Here is a 16,983-nt window from a genome sequence, read left to right as displayed (position 1 = left end):
CATTTACGAGAGGAGAACTTTGGCTACGTAACGGCAATCCCCAAGTATGACTTCATCCTCGAGTTTTCCTTTTTTCTTTTTTTTTTGTTCGTTTTTTCGTCAAATATATATGTATATATGTAATAGACTAAATACACGCCACCGTGCACACACGCATGCAAAGTTGTAACGAAGTACGTAAATGACAAAACGAAGAGGCAAGTTTCACTACATATTTCAAGTTCAAGTGCTTCACGAATAATGCTTGGAATCAGAATAAAATGTTTACTTTTCATACGAATAATTATGTTAAATTATTATCTAGCTTTCTCGAGAGAAAATAATCATAAATTCAAGTTCAGAAAATTATTTCACTTTCACGAGTCGAGAGTAAACAGCACAAATTGAAACGTTTCGCGTTACGAGCTGTGCAATTTTACTCGAGTAAATGATTTCCGAATAATTCATAATTAATAAAAAGTTCAAGTGTTTAATTTTATCCCTGGTTATTTAAAAAATTTCAGGGGGCCCACTTTGCCCCCAAATTTTTTGAGATATCAAAAATTTTAAGCTGCCCACTTTGCCCCACCCTCCTCTACCTATGTGTCAATTCAACGGCCATTTAATCGTAATATCTTGATTGCGTAACGCATCCGGTGACATATATTATTGTGTTATACTTTCGTAATCATTTTCAATGATGGCCAACGGCGACATGATTGTCTGTTTAACAATGTATAATACCTATACGATTGGTGTGTAAAAATCTGTTGCTAAGACAGGTCAACAAAAAAAAAAAAAAAAAAAAATCAACATTTTTCTGAGTTTCTATAGAGATAAATAAATTTCGATTTCTATGATACGACAATTAAATAGAAGAAGTACGATAAATAATAATATTCATTTTTAAACTTTGTTGATCAATTCTTTAAGATTTGTAGTTTGTTATTAATTATTATTTTTTAATAAGAAATATTTAAATTTCTTTCTTTTTTTATTTGATTATTTATTTCGTCAATCAAATTCAAATACAAAATCGACAAATATTTCCGTTGTAATGATTTGATTTCTTTCTCTTTTCTTTTGTGATTTTTATCTATCTTGTACTTAGAAGAAAAAGAGTAATTTTATTCCATTTTTTGTTTTCTCCTCACCATTAGTTTCCTACAGCAAAAAAAAAAAACCACCCGCACTTTCAATTGCAAAATTGGTCAATTTGCATAATTTTTTCAACCGCGTCGCAATCGGTTATAATTCGAACTCAACTAACTGTATATGGGGCATTCCATGCCAACTCACCGAGCTCGTTTCGGATACGATGACAATATGAAGCCTTAGTATGAATGAATATTAATTTTTCTTGATGGCCAGTTATTATTCATTTTTCCGAAATTCCGAGAAGAAGGACCGAAACAAAAAAAGAAAAAAAAAAAAAAAAAACGATCCAAATACTTGTTCGAAAAATTTTTTTTCCTCATTTTTGGAAGAATATCGATCGTACAAAAATGAATCAGAAAAATATAATTTGCTCAACGTCACAGGGTCGCTGGAATTCGCAAGGAATTCTCCATATAAACGTACCAACAAAAATCTGGCGTACAATTTACCGGGTGAAAAATGAAAAATGTATCTACAGTTAGTGCAACGTCAAGAATTCACCAGCTTACGATATAATCAAACGATAATGTATTATTTCAGAATACCGTAGCACAAAGGATGAGGAATCGAAGCCTGTTTACATCTGGGTGAATTGAATCGAGACACCCTGTAGATAACATATGAACACTGCATTACATTCAGCAGCTTTCTTTGTACTATACATAATATATATAAATTATATATAGATGCATCCTGCATCCGGTGAATGCCAGGGATTGTGCGCACGCATTTATATATGTACATACATACATATATAGGATAAACATACGTTATGAGTGTGTAGGTATTTAAACGATGGCATTGAACCCCGATCCATTGATAATTTCGATTTCGTCGAGCATCATCGCCGCATACATAATTAAAATCCGCGATGTTAATTGAATACAAACGAGTCGATTACTACGGGAAAAAAAATATCAATTTGAAAAAAAAGAGAAGAAGAAAAAAAAAAATAAGTCAAGATATTGACAAAAATTAGATTTTTCGGCATTGCAATATTGCAAAAAAAAAAAAAAAAAGAAAAAAAATACATCTGTTTACGCTACTGTTACAGTCGGTAATTCTTATGACCCGTTGAATTACGAACAAAATGAAGAAAAAAAAAAAAAACGAACAAACACAAAACGGCGGAAATAAAAATCGTAACAATCCATCATTTTCATTACACACACATATATATATATATATATATATACAAGTATATAATACGCTATAGATGTGCACAAATAGAATAGAATAGAATAGAATGTGTAATTTTCTCGACTATGAAATGAGGGAGAGAAAATTACGGACGAGGTTGCCAATTGCAGCTTATACATATATACATACATACATATATATATATTTATATATATATAAATGTGTAAACGATAGAAGAGGAAGGAGGTAGACATGAACGAGCAGCGGAAACGTCGAGCGTAAAATGTAAAAATTAAAAAAAGAATGTAACAAAAAAAAAAGGAGAAGGAGGGGGGGAGGGGGGGAAGAAAAACTAGCAGCACGGTGCAGACTCACCGTGACGAGGCACCGTTTCCTGAATCGGTGAACAAAAGTGGGATATAAAAACTCGTTGTTACAGAGACGTTCGATAAAAGTATTTGCATGGTGTTAGAAATTTGACGCACAAACTAATCGATGAGTGATGATTAGAGTTGTAAAAAGATTTTTGAAACATCAAACAGGGTGACTAGCGTTAATCACACATCAAATTTCCTGATATTTCCCGGTTTTTCAGATGAAAATAGACATTTTCTAGGACTCGTTTCAACATAAATTTACTTGAAAAGATTAACTTTTTTCGTGTAAATTTGTTGAAAATTAGATATCAGGTGTTTGTGTGTCGGATTTTTTTTTTTTAACTTCAATTTTGCATAAACTAAATTACGCATTTTAGATTATGATTAGCTAGATTCTTTCGAAACTTGAATGTGAAAACATTAATCTGAGAGTATTTACTGTTTTTAGCACTTGTTTATATTTTTCATAAATTTTATAGTGCCCAAAATCAATTTGTCGATTCTTAAAATTCTTTCGAAAACCATATTTTTTTGTCACTTATACCCTTTTCAAACTAAACACCCTCAATTTTCTCACGTACGGCGAGTAATTTTCTAAATTTCAAAGAATCGTAAACTAATCCGAATGTCCGAATCCCTTGAAATTTCCCAGTTTTTCCAGACATGTGAAAATTCCCTGACAATTCCCGATTTTACAGATTTCACTGACAACTAGACACCTGTTAAAGACAAACGAGAAGAATCTCGTCGCACGAGAATTTCTTCCGAAAATTTATATCTTTTTTTTTTTCTTCACATTATTCCTAATTTATAATCTCGAGATCTGTACGAAATTGCAAATATATTTCAAAATTATATTCTAGAATGGAAGCGATAAATGAAAACGAGAAATGATACCGCGAACAAAAACCGAAACAATGTCACAAAATTAGATATCGCAGATTATAAAAAAAAAGAAGACAAGAATAATTGATAACCTAAGATATGATAATAATAATAAATAAAAAACATCATCACTCACGTGTCATCCTGAAGTCTGTTATCAGCTGCATTGACCTGATTAGAAGTTAGAGGAGCAGTCAACTGTCTGACAAGTTCGTCTCGTTCCTTTTCCTTGAGCTGTATAGTTTCTTGTAGTCTCTGTTTTTGCTTCTGAAACTCCTTGAACAAGTCGCCGTTAAAGCTGGGTTCAAGAATCTCACCGTCGGGTCCAACGAGTGCGGCAACACCGACGGGTAAAGTGGGTTCAGGAATTTTCTGTTGCACCCCGGTTGGTTTGTCCGCAAGTGAATCCCTCCTTGAACTTCTGGCAGTGGAAGGAGCCGGGGATTCGCGTCCCGCTATCCGCCTTTCCGGGGTCGAAGCCGCCGAAGGATCGGCTCTGGTCCCTGAACAAGAGAGAGAAAAAGAGTGATAACACACATATATATATATATATATATATATATAAATATTAGGGCGGCGCATAAAAACCGACTAATTTTTTTTTTTTTTTCCAGTCTCGTGTGACAAAATGTTAGTTTTTGATGTTTTAAGAGCCCAATCCAAAGGACAGTTCAAAAAAAATTTTTTCAGAGGTCGCTCCACATTTTTTAAAACGTCAGAAATTGTCAAAAATCGATTTTTTTTTTTTAATTTTTTTTCTCGGTACGGTATAATTTTATAGACAAAAAAAAAAAAAAAAAAAGTTTCCGAAAGTTTCAGTTCAAAATTTGAATTTTGAAAGGTCGCTCATAATTTTTTTTCAATTTTTTGGTGCATTTCTTTAGATCTTTTCAAGCGACCTTTTTATATTCATATTAAAATTTCATACATTTTTTTTTCTTTAATTTAGTAAGCAAGAATCGATAACAATACGCCACGACATGAATTAAAAATCAAACAAAATACTGAAAATATAATTTTTTTACTTTAATTTTTTGGCGATTTTTGACATTCTAAAAAATTTGGAGCGACCTCTTAAATTTTTTTTTTATGAGCTGTCCTTTGGAGTGGGCTCTTAAAACATCAAAAACTAACATTTTGTCACACGAGACTCAGGAAAAAAAAAAAAAAAATAGTCGGTTTTTTGACGCCACCCTAATACATACATATATATATAAAACGTCGAATGAAAGTCACCGTGAGAAAATAAGGGATAAAAAAAAGTTTCACCTCACCTTCGGGACTTTTCGACTGTCCCCTGGTCCTTGGGGGAGCTTTTGGAAGCGAAGCTACGTTGTTGGCAGCCTCCTGGATGGAGGGAAGCTGCTGAAAGTCGGCGTAGCTCGAGCTTAAAAAGACGTCACCTTCATTCTCGAAGAGTCTGTCAACGCTCGTGTTCATAAGTTTGTTGTTCTTGAAGCCGGTGAGATGAAAACTGGCAAAAGAAGACCTCGACATGGAGTTAATATCGCCTGTCGATAGTGCCATCAGAGCAGCCGACGGTATGGGAGTATTCTTAAGACCCGGACTCCGCGATCCGAGACCTTCAAGTGCGGGCACAAGACTCCTGGACATCATATCAGCGGCTGAACGAGGCCTGGTGAACGGCATCGCGCTATGCGGAAAGGTCTTTGGCTTAATGGGTGTGATGAGCATGTGCTCGGTCCAGGATGTCTCGAGCGATGGTCGTTCCAGACGTTCGACGTCGACGTTGAGGGTGCGTTGAGCAAAAGGAACGGCGAAGGTCTCGGGAGGAATGCTCTGGAGCCATGACAGGAGACTCAGATCGGAATCACTGAAGCCAACGGATCCGTCGAGCAGTCTTGAAAAGCTCATTTCGACTTGCTCACTCTCCTTCGACCCGGTGGCCTTTGCCTGGCAATAATTGACGCAGGACTCGTAGAGAATCCCCTTTATAACGAGTTGTATCATCCTATCGTTTTTCGCCGACGTCACTGGGCCGGTATTGTCCGAGGACTTCCTGTCACCCGGGAGAAATTTCTCGACCAGAGGATACACCTCGCGAAAACACTGGACCCTCGCGTTGCTCGGGTTCCAATCCTTGTACTGAAGGTGATCCGTCAGTCGTGGAAGCGTCAGGAGAAGGCAGAGACTCGAGTATTCGTCTTTGGTTGGCGCCACCTTCTCGAGGTCACTAAGGACCTTGACCACCTCCTCGACCGCGTTGTCGACGCTACCGTTTGCGCCTACTATAACGTTGGCCTCGGACTTTATGCAGAGGAGTTCTACGTACTTGTGACGCAGTATCGAATAGGTGAACCTCCGCATGTCAAAATCCGGAAGCGCCTCCAGCGGCTGAATGAACTCCAGGACGTCATCCCATTGGCCGTCTAGTATCAGCTGACGTAGGAACAACACGTCGTCGCTGTACTGACCGTTTATTACCCCGGTTTCACGCTCCAGTGACAACTGCGATATGTGCAGGTCTCGGCTGTGCAGAAACTCAAGGGTCAGTCTCACCACGTCCTCTTCACGTAGGGTCAGGTGCGCTGCCGGCATTACGTACCGAATGCGCAACCTGGAAAGAGAAGAAAAGAATTAGAAGAGTGTTAGGCCCTGGAGAGTACCAAGAAAATGTTACCAATCTTCGTCGAATTGGTTGACGTAAACCCCATTGGTCACAGTTGGATTCTTAAGGTTCCATCTAAAAGGTTTTCAAGTCCTAGCCTTATGATACTTCATTTATAACCTTAAATTTTATTTTTGACTTCGTAGAAGTAACCGAGTAACAAGTTTCACCTAAAATCATTGAGTTTTTCAGTTTTTTTCGATTTTGCATCTACCTTATTGGATCCACCATCTTGGATTCAGAAATTATCGAATTCTGACATCAGATTCATGATGAGCGATCAAAATATTCAAAATATTGAATTGAAAAATGTTTGACTAAAGATGTTAGCCTCGTCCACTTCGATCAATGATTAAACTCAAAGCATATTTTCAGAAAACTTTTACCCCGAAGTAAAAATGTCTGTTTCGCAAATTTGACCGTCATATAATTATTTAAAATTGGAATATCTGCCGTGGACTTTCGCAATACGTCACTGATCATTCACTCAGAATGTATAATTGTATATATATGTATAATTTCACGTGAAATAACACGTACAAGGTCGTCGATATAGACGGTATAATAATAATAACAACGGAAGACACGCACGTAGGTATGAATTACTCGTTATTTCCAATGAGGTCGACGTACTGCAATAAGCGATTTTTGATGATCCAGTTCGTTCATCGCTGACGTAGCATTCCGTCACTCGCTTATCACCCTAGCATACAGCCTGCATGCATAAATTCATGAATTCGGTTGTAAGAATCTAAATCCATGATTCAAAGAATCGTAAGTATATTGCGTTGCATATTTGGAAAGAGGAATTTTTATGTCTCGGCAAAAAAGTTTTTCACGTATTCAAACAAAATGTGAACTACAAGCGATGTTGAAGCTTTAATAAATACTTCGATAAGGTTGGATAAGGTATATCGTAAAGAATTTATACGCGCATATTTGCTCGTCGAGAAGAACGTCGATAATGCATTCGAACGTTATTCCTCGGGAAGTCTCTTCTCCCTGTTTTTTTTCTCTCTCTCTCTCTCGTGTAAATCCGCTGCTCTATATTCTTCACGGATCCGTTTTATGTTGAATCAATGAGATCCCAAAAAAGTATGAGACTTCCATAACCCCGAATAAAACTTCCTGCAGTTTGCAAGTTTTCTCAAAAAAAAAAAAAAAAAAAAAAAACACGGAAACCGATTCCGCTGTCACAGATTTACGATAATCAAAAAAGTCTTGTCCGAATTTCGTTGTTTTCCTTGTCGAATAAGAATGTCAGTTTTTTTCTATTACTATAGCGTGAACTTCGGCGCATAGAATATCGCTGAATTATCATCGTAAAAATTTATCGAGGTGAGACGTCGAGGAGGGGGGAGAGGGAGGGGGAGTATCGTCATCATTTTCACTATGCACTCTATTGCGCAAAGTTGAAAAATTTGCTGCGCAATTAAGTCAGCAGAATTCAACATATATAGGTAAGCTATGGCGGCTCTCGCCGAACTTGTTTCACTTTCAATCGCGGATTAGAGGAGTGCGGATGAAAATATTATGGAAACTTTGGCATGGAGTTTTGTAAGTAGAAATTGAAAATCAGAATTAATTTAATAATACCGTCACCGTTCAACCTCAACTCAAGTTCACCATTCGCATATTTGTCAAAGATTATGAAATAATGTAAAAATAAAAAAAAAATCCGATTCATCAACAAAAAAATTAACTTGTTTCAGACTTTGATCACAGTGGCTCTGCTACTGGATCCAACATTCGCGGATGTCCTGGTGCAACCGGGTTACACTCAGCAGTCGGTAGCATCTTCGAAAAGCCAAGCGATGAACGGGGAGCAGAAAAACCAACAGATGACCGGACAGCCTCAGTCCCAGCAGAATTACGCTGCGGAAGCACAGAATTTGTTGTTGCAATTGCTCCAGCATCAGCACATGCTTCAGAAACAACATCTGAACAACATACATCAGTACGAACAAAAGCAGCTGCTTCAGATGCAACAACAACAACTCCAGCATCCGATGGTCCAGCGTCAAAAGGTCATGAACAACGATCAGATGGTCAGCATGATGCCCTTCGGCCTATCGCCTTACTCCCCTCTCATTTCGGGCTTAGGAGACATGACGACGGGAAGACTTTTCTCCATGGGACCGATGGGCCTGAACACATTCACAATGGGAGGACTGAGGCCTCCTCTGCTTATGAGTCCGCAACAAACGCAGAAAATGGTGAGTTGAAATGACAAAAGTAGTGATTTGGATCGGAGGAATAATTAGGATTTAGATATCGAGGTTTACATTGATTCCATTTAAATTTCCACCAGTCAGGGAGCGCGCAATTTCAAAAATCATCCAACGGACTGCAAGACCAGACAAGGAGCAAACGTGAGATCAGGGATGTCGCACCCGTGGAATCAGGACCAAAGAAATTCCGACAGTCAAAGAATTCTCGGCAGCAAATGGATGGCATGGCCGCGAACCCGTCCGTAAAACCAAAATCCGACAACAATGCTGTATCGTCTCTTCAACAGAACTCTCAATCGCCCAGCAAGTCAAATGGTGAGTAGAAACGTCGATTGTAAGACTAGATTTATAATATTATATTACACATACTGTGTAAAATAACAAAAATATTCGCCGTTTAACAGATGATCGCATCGTCGGTGACGTACGGAAAATGAATGACGACACTGTCGCTGGACCTTTGGACGATTTCATAGAAACTCTGAAGAACAGCGGCCTGGTGAATCCCCTGATGGATCTATTGAACGGAGGTGGAGTTCTTCCGCAGTCTAACTTCCTCGGTAAATCAGAATCAGGGATACCTCAGTTCGAGGAACACATCGTAAGTCAACCCCATCAACAACAGCAGCAACTGGGTGATCAGAATCCGATGATGTCCATGCTTGGTCACCATCACAATCCACCTTATACTTCCTACGGTCATCACCACCCTCATCATCTGCCAACTCACTATGGAAGCCGTCCAACGAAGTATTATCCGTACAGAAACATGGCGTCAGGTTCTTCCTCGTTGCCGGTAAGTCCGAGACTTCGATATGACCAGAAAAGTGATTTCGAATCCCTTCAATTGCTGATAATCGATTTCTCGTTTCAGATGAACGAGGGCGGTTCAATACCGTTCCAAGATAATCAAGGACAAGCGTTTTGGGCAGGTTCTCCGCATCAGGTTCAGCCAGGAACTAGTAGCTCCAGCAACAGTAATTCCGCGGTTCCTGAATCTGTTTCAAAAGCGTCAAACCCAGCAGCAAAGTTCGTGAAGGATCCGGTGATAAAGTTCTCGATGTCGCAGAGAAAGAACGAGGATCCAGTAATCGTGGCTCCGAATCCAAACTCGTCGAAGGCGGCGAAGCCGAGTGAAACGCCAAAGCCAATCGCTAGCGAATCGCCGATGAACCCAGCGCCGATCGAGAGCCAGCCCATGATGCCCGTCCAGGGTGCAATCGGTAAGCAGCGAGTCCTTGGATCCCAATATCCGATGAACATGGTCCCGCAAACCATGATAAAAATGATGTCACCGTACAACTCGATGATGCGAAGCATGTCGCCGATGGTTGGAGCACCGAGTCCGACGGACCAGCTTTCCGGACTTTTGTACACCTTGGCCGATCAGTTAAGCACGTTTGGAAATGGCGGGGGTCAGTACGCGGCAACAAACGACAGGTACCAAAATTACCGTGAGGCTAATTTCGGCCTCGGTGATTTATTGGACAGAGGCTACGGAAGCTATCCTGGCCAATTGAGCTATGGAACCATCCCCGGAATCGGATACGACGAGAGTCCTTACAGTACCTTCGGTGGTTACAACACGCCTTACCAGTATCATCAACACTCACACAGTTTCTGAGCTGCTGAAGCGATTCGTTGAGTATTTTTATTCAGCTTGATATCGGTTTGTTTAAATTATTTATCGTATATATATATATATATAGAATGTGTAGTAACAGTGTTTTAGAATAGATTTTATTTATTGAATCACGTTTAATCCATGTGTGTATACATAACTTATCAGACATTCCGTCCACATTTCGTAGAGTTTAGGATTTAATTTATCGACGAAATTGTTTAAGGCGTCTCATTCATTTTTTTCTTTTCTTTTCTACATATTTTTATGCTATTGTATGATCGTTGTCTTTTTCTTTTTCTGTGTGAATATATAATATATATACATATATATACCGATATAAAATATATTTTATGCATGAACGACTGTATCGTCATCTTTAATAAATGGATTTTATTATACAAAAGTAATAATAATGCGAAGGAATGTCTTTCCCGTAAAATTCCTTGTATTATACTTACATAAAATATTAATAAGAATTTGAATCATCGTCGACTCGTTTCATCAACATTCCAAACATCTCTTTCCGATTGTCAAACTTCCTAAGTTCGTTCGAATTTTACGTCACATTCGACGGAGAAAAGCGCCTCGAATTCATCGTCAAAAGAAGGTCGTTCCGTCCGAGAAAAAGTACAAATCTAATCATTCTCAATTTATCGCAAGCCCGAACCGACCTAACGTTAATCAAATGAATGAAGCAATTTATCGGAGAAGCTTCCTGCACCCTTCGCAAGAATTTCGAGCAAGTAAACGACGAAATCCGCTCATACCACTTTAATCCAGATCAAAATTCAATTTTCCTGCACTTCAAACTCCCCTAACGAATCTCAAACTAATTAACGCTGCCAATGATGAATGCAACAATGATTAGCAAAGAGGAATTGAATACTTTTAAAACTATTAATTACGAGAACTGAAAGGAATGGCAAAAAAAAAGCAAAAAAAAAAAATGGTCTTTCAGAAACAAAATAAAGTTGTGAATTACCTATAGATATGGAAGGTAAGGTAACTAATAGATTTTCAGTTCTGACCGTGAGTCACTAGATGGCACAGCCATTGGCCACGGAGACTGCGATCAGCGAGTCGGTAAGACCGATCCCTTTCTTACCCCCTCGATTTTATTTACCGCGACAAGTTGCACACATACGTAACAAGTATTGCCTGACGCAAGGGGGAACGTCACGTCAGAGGATCGATTATTACACAGATCCGGTTTTGGAATGTCAGTCATGACCTTCTAATTATTATAATGATGAGAGAAATTTCTAGCTTATACGGTAAAATGAATTCAATGGTAATAATGATGATGATGATAATTATAATAATGACAACAAGACCGATGATGATCGCTTCAAACGGGAAAATCAAGTTCGGATCGTCTGTATGAGTGAGTATGAAATAGGTATTGAATTTTTCTCTTCACTTCGTTCACCGCGAGTCGGAAGGCAGGTTCGAGTGCGGTTAACGACGTGGAAAGATCGTCAGACCTGACAAATTTCCCCTCGTCATTCGGTTAGGATTTTTCTTTCCGTTACCAATTCAGGCATAAAATTAAACACGCTTCACGTGTGTGGATATCTGAAGAGAGGGGGGAGGGGGGGAATTGTTGCTCCACCAATTTGTAAAATCATTAAGCAAACTGCTAGAGGCGACAAAGTAAATAACTTTTCAGTAATTACTTATAATAATTAAGAGACGTCGAATGTCAGAATTTGATTCTGAGTGAAGAGATTTAGTCGAAAAATCGGTCGAGGATTTAGCCAACGGAGATTTTGATCAAAGATAAAAACGAACTCAAATTTCATGCAGAAGAATTCGGCTTGCAGGATGATTGTATTGCACTCCGAAATTGAAAATCGTCGGCATCGCGTTTCGATCGAGGTGATTGGCCTCCATGTAGAAGTGATAAATCACCGTTCAAGGCCACTTCGATCGAACAAACCTCTCGGAATAGGGTTTAATTTCCTGGTTTTGCTATTTGCGACACGTATACCGTTAACCTGGTTCCAAAAAGCCTGCGCATTCGATACGTGCGACAAACCTCTCGATCTCTCAGCACTTTAAGATCACGGTTATAGTGCAGTCGGAATAAGTCTAATTGTGAATTAAAAATAATCCGGACATGACTGTATCTTCACGTTACAGGGATTTATCGACCCTCAGGAACTGAAATCTGAAGTCATTTTTAAGCCACATAGACGGTGTTTTGAGAAAACAGCAGAATTTGAAGTTTTTTGTATGTTTTTCTCGAAAACTGCAGCCGATAGATAAAAAATTACTGGACCATCGTGTAGAGCGGAAAATTCTACATCGAATTATGTCCTCATACGTCGGAAATTGAGTCGGATTAACAAATTAGGAAAAAAGAAATCATTTCACCAAAATGTCATCCCCAAATACCATCGATAAATAGAATTTCTTTTTTATCAACTCGTTAATCCGACTCCATTTCCAACATACGAGGACACAATTCGATGTACAATTTTCCGCTCTACACGATGGTTTAATCATTTTTCATCTATCGATATCAGTTTTTCCCCAAAACGCCGGTCATGCAGCTCTTCAAATTTGAGATTCTGATGGTCAAAAACAACACAAAAACGCAGCCATATCCGAACATTTTTAATTCAGACCTACTTTGACTGGACTATAATCGAAGAATTTAAAAAAAAAACCAAAAAAATAAATAAATAAACAAACGTGTGAAGAGAAAAAACACAAGAGTAGACATGAAAGAAAAGAGTCAAATGACCGAAGGAAGGAGACACTCGAGTTGTACTCGTACGTACTCTTGGGGTCAGATGTCGAGAGAAGGTCGCACTAACTGGTTGTCAATTGCCGCGTTTAGCCTCAGGATTTGAAGTACGGTGAGTGAATTTTAAGCACGCGAATTACTGGACAGAATGGTTAAAGAATTTGTTAACACGTGCAGAGCCGCCAGAGGTATGAAAACATTCAAAATTCGTATCACGAGTCCGACAACTTTTGAACCTTTCGTTACGAATGTAGAAATTAACGTTTTTATTTTTTATTTTTTTTTTTTTTTATTTATACGTATGACAATTACACCCGATACGGTGAAAGTTTTATGATAATCATCATCAGTAGAAGTAATTCTGCAACATCGACGAGCCAAGGAAGCCAGATTTCAGTAAATACATCGGAAACCGAAGTTGGAACATTTTCCAAAAGGTTGAAACAATTTTTGTCCAATTTTAAAAATGAAACATACAATATTGAGCGAAAGTTTTCGACTCACAGTACATGTAATCTGCATTATAATACGCAAGATTAATTTAAAATTAGATAAATGTTTATGATGATTATCGTTGAAGTTCCAGAGGAACTTTAGAACTTTAAGTGATAAATGCACGAGCATTTTATCGACTTGAGAAGCGGAATGACCCCGCAGTCTGATTCCTGTTTTCTGTAGAATAAGAAAAAGTCTGACGTCCCTTTCGACGTTTTTATTTTTTCTTCTTCTGACGGCGGAAAGCAAAGGAACCATCAACTCCAGTAATGAAAGCATTCACGAAGCGTCTTAAGAACCGAGAGATACATTCATGAGGTATACGTACTAGGTTTGCTTAAGGATGATGAATCTTAGGGGGGAAAAAAGCTCTCTCACGGCTGCAAATTTCTTTTTTTTTTTCCTCCTTCTTCTTCTTTTTTATTTTTACCGAGCTGCATGCAGTTTTATCGAAAGAAAAATGTTTCGGTGCATGACTTGAGTTACAGCAGCAGCAAGCAGCGCACGGTGCTCGGAAAAATTCATTCGGCGCAATTCGCTTTAGATTCGTGAATCGAATTAAAGGACGTGACTCGCATCTCCTTCGTATTTAATTTCTGTTACTTATTGATTTATTTATTTATTTATTTATTTACTAATTTATATTTCCTTACGAAAAACCGTCGGAAGCGGATTGCGAAAGATTATCTCAGATGGAAAACGGCATTGAAGGGGGAGGGGGCATACGAAATGCTACGCTTTTTATGTACATCGTCGGCAGTTTTCTTTTCCTCCGAGCGAGAGATTTTTGCCAACTAAACATTTTCTTCGTTTCTTATTATCTTATCTTTCTTTATCCTACTCGTTGGTATGTATGAAGAATTGCTTGACAGAAATATGCAAAACGAAATTTAAACGATATGAATAGAAATAAAACATTTCTTAGATATTGTCGACATGTACACGTATGGGTTGGTTGTAAGCGATGGGGGCGTAAGATTTTCGGATTTAGATTTACTGACTGCACGGTTGATCTATCAAGGAAACCACCTTGTCCGGTATTCTCTTTCTTTTTTCAAACGACGACAAGGGGAAAACCCACTTTCGAAAATTGCTTTTCTCTGCGAAAAATTGCCTGCTTCTGCAAAGAAGGGAACGATGCCTAGATATACATGCATGGTATAGCCTGTAGTTTCAAAACGATCTATAGATATATATGTAGGTATACACGCAAGAAGCGTGCTGCGAGGGAAAAGAAGAAGCAAATCCACGAAAAGAATTGCGGCGTGGATCGAGCAACGCGATTTCCCATCAAACAACACGATCCCAATTTCAATTCCAATTCCAATTTCAATTTCAATTTCAATTCCAATGTACACAACATACAACATAGGTTTCAATTTCGATTTTCATCAGACGAATGTGTGGCGTAGGTACGTTTGCTTACTGCGGTTAAGACATGTGCGAACGAATTTAACGGTACGAAAGAAAAAAAAATCTTTACAGGTAACCACGTGTCGAGTGATCTATTATTATACGTGAAAACGGATTTGCATAATGAGAAACTGCGTCGATTTTATTTGATTTTTCTTTCTTTCTTTATATGCCTCTCGATCTAAACAGAATTTCAAAATCAAATTATTGTTACGATTCCGTGATCTATTTGTAACAGGGAATAGAATAAAAGATAACAAAAAAACTTCAATTCGGACATGGAAAAATTGAAAACAAATTATCGAATCCGTGTGAATTTTTCGTCGAGGAAAATTTGAAAAAAATTCCGAGATCTTATTGAGTCGGTATAAACATCTTAATTAATAAAAAATCATTAAAATCGAAGAGGTCGAGGTATGTGGGCTGCTAATTTGACGTGGAATGCCCCATATGTATGAATTTAGTATAATCAGTATAAGTCGGTTAAACTTCAGCTGCACCGTATTTCCTTGACTTCGTGCAGGTTTTTTCTTGCTTTTCTTTTTATTTCTTCCAATCGATACAGTTTTCAGCACGCGATTCGAACCGGTTCAAATAATAACTGCATGTCCGTACATATAATAATAATAATAATAATAATAATAATGAAATATCCAGCACAGCTGTGCCAGATACAAAAATTATTTGGTTCAAACAAAGAGAAAACCATGATTCATTAAAACGTGGATCATCGCGTTCTAGTCAGAGGAAAAATCATGTAAATCAAATAACTAATAATTAAAGTTCTAGAACGGTTTTGCAGAATTTTTAATATCGTTTTTCGTTCCACTCAACCACCTTTCATCACGCGTTTTATTTTAACCCCAGTTCTAATAATTATAATAATTATAACAATTACAAATTACCGCTTAGTGCCGGTTTCAATTTTCTTCGGAACAAAGAAAAACTCTTGAACAAATTTAACACCACTTTCTATCTCTCTCTCTCTCTCTCTCTCTCTCTCTCTCTCTCCCTCTCTCTTTTTTCTCTTGCCCACCCGCTCACTTTGCAAGAGGCTGTTGTGAAAACTTTATTTTAGCTTTATTACGTTAGACGCTTGTTGTTGGTTATAAACCTCAACGTTGCAACGCCGTTGAGTCTCCATAGTGATATTAGGTATTCAGGCACTCTTCCGGAAGTCCGTTGCCAAAATTTGGTGAAATATAAAACGGAAGAAATTTTTCAGACCTCCTAAAACTCTCCGCGATATTATATCATCATTGCAAGTATATAATTATTCGTTTTGACAAGAAAAGTTTACGTAAATTCGTGAATAAAAAGCAGAAGCTTAAAGGTATGTAAGAAATTTCAGTTCTGCACGGTACATGGAAATGAAATTAAAAATTACAATCTCGAGAGAGCTGGCTGAGTGCAAATTTAAAATCTACTATCGTATTTATCGATTTAAGGCTGCTTTCACCGCGCCTTCATCGTCAAGAAGAACATTTATAGAAATTGATTTGAGAATTGAGGTCTTCGAGTTCATTTCACACATGGACTTCTGGACCTCCTTAAAACAGGCGACGAAATCTCTGCAATATAACCGAAACCGATAGAAAGATTGGATCGAGATTTTGCGAGAATTAAAAATGCAATGATCATTGATTAAAGATTAAAATAACAAAAACAAAATAAAATTTAAAAAAACGATAAAAGCTTAAGCTAATACCTACTAATGAAATAAAATCCATGAGTAAAAAGGATGAGACACTGGATTAGTTTCAATCAAATTTATTCAACCATGCAGCGCGATTTATTCGACAAACTAACGCTGTGTTATAAAAGTTTGCAAACGATTTAATCAAGCTCCACGTGCTGAACCATGTCACGCGAAATACTGTGCAAAACAGCTTCGCCTACGCGCCAATATACCTCCATATATGTGACAAGTTGAGACATGAGGATGGTAGAGCTACGTATAGAACGAAGTTCCAACAGCCTAATCATATTATCATGCTTATAGTGGAGAATCGCTTCCACGTGTTATTTGACTTCAACTAACTTCTTCTAGTCCGGAGTAATTTGGCAGGAATAGTAAACCAAAGGGAGAAAAAAGTAAACCCATATTTTGGCAAGTCGTTCCAAAACTCGCCCAGAAGAGTTTCCTTCCTTCCTGTTTCTACAGCTGAACAGTTGCACTGAGATAAAATCGTAAGAAGATAAAGTTAGCAACGTTAGTAGGTAACCGAAATTTAGTAAAACTATTATACGCAAAATATCCGCTAAATATGAAAAGTCAACTCTTCAAAAGTCGTTCTAAT

The 16,983-nt window shown here is 37.9% G+C and overlaps 2 protein-coding genes across 3 annotated transcripts in view; one reads left to right on the top strand and one right to left on the bottom strand.

The window, feature by feature from the left end:
* LOC124416815 (WD repeat-containing protein 47) overlaps window positions 1-16,983 on the bottom strand; it is a 90,633-nt gene that overhangs the window by 62,537 nt on the left and 11,113 nt on the right. The window contains exons 2-3 of the mRNA XM_046898166.1: window positions 4,814-6,117; window positions 3,676-4,042 (exon numbers count right to left, since the gene is read on the bottom strand). Of these exons, the coding sequence (XP_046754122.1) occupies window positions 3,676-4,042; window positions 4,814-6,117 (1,671 nt within the window). The remainder of the gene's footprint in view (window positions 1-3,675; window positions 4,043-4,813; window positions 6,118-16,983) is intronic.
* LOC124416816 (probable basic-leucine zipper transcription factor N) lies at window positions 7,654-10,038 on the top strand. 2 transcript variants are annotated; one of them, XM_046898168.1, is made up of 5 exons: window positions 7,654-7,725; window positions 7,881-8,384; window positions 8,484-8,714; window positions 8,804-9,195; window positions 9,274-10,038. In XM_046898168.1, exons 1-5 carry the CDS (start codon window positions 7,716-7,718, stop codon window positions 10,021-10,023), a joined length of 1,887 nt encoding a protein of 628 aa, XP_046754124.1. In that variant the 5' UTR covers window positions 7,654-7,715; the 3' UTR covers window positions 10,024-10,038. The 2 variants fall into 2 exon arrangements, with proteins under 2 accessions (XP_046754124.1, XP_046754123.1); XM_046898167.1 differs by having other exon boundaries at window positions 8,480-8,714.

The sequence above is a fragment of the Diprion similis genome, chromosome 3, assembly GCF_021155765.1.
Source record: "Diprion similis isolate iyDipSimi1 chromosome 3, iyDipSimi1.1, whole genome shotgun sequence".
NCBI lineage: Eukaryota > Metazoa > Arthropoda > Insecta > Hymenoptera > Diprionidae > Diprion > Diprion similis.
This window is presented reverse-complemented; position numbering and strand designations above follow the sequence as displayed.

What these genes read in the sequence shown, in the direction of transcription:
- LOC124416816 (XM_046898167.1), top strand. Translation starts at nt 7,702, where the DNA reads ATGGAAACTTTGGCATGGAGTTTT. An exon ending in CGCAACAAACGCAGAAAATG is followed by an intron (nt 8,385 to 8,479) that starts GTGAGTTGAAAT and finishes AATTTCCACCAG; the next exon opens with TCAGGGAGCGCGCAATTTCA. An exon ending in ATCGCCCAGCAAGTCAAATG is followed by an intron (nt 8,715 to 8,803) that starts GTGAGTAGAAAC and finishes GCCGTTTAACAG; the next exon opens with ATGATCGCATCGTCGGTGAC.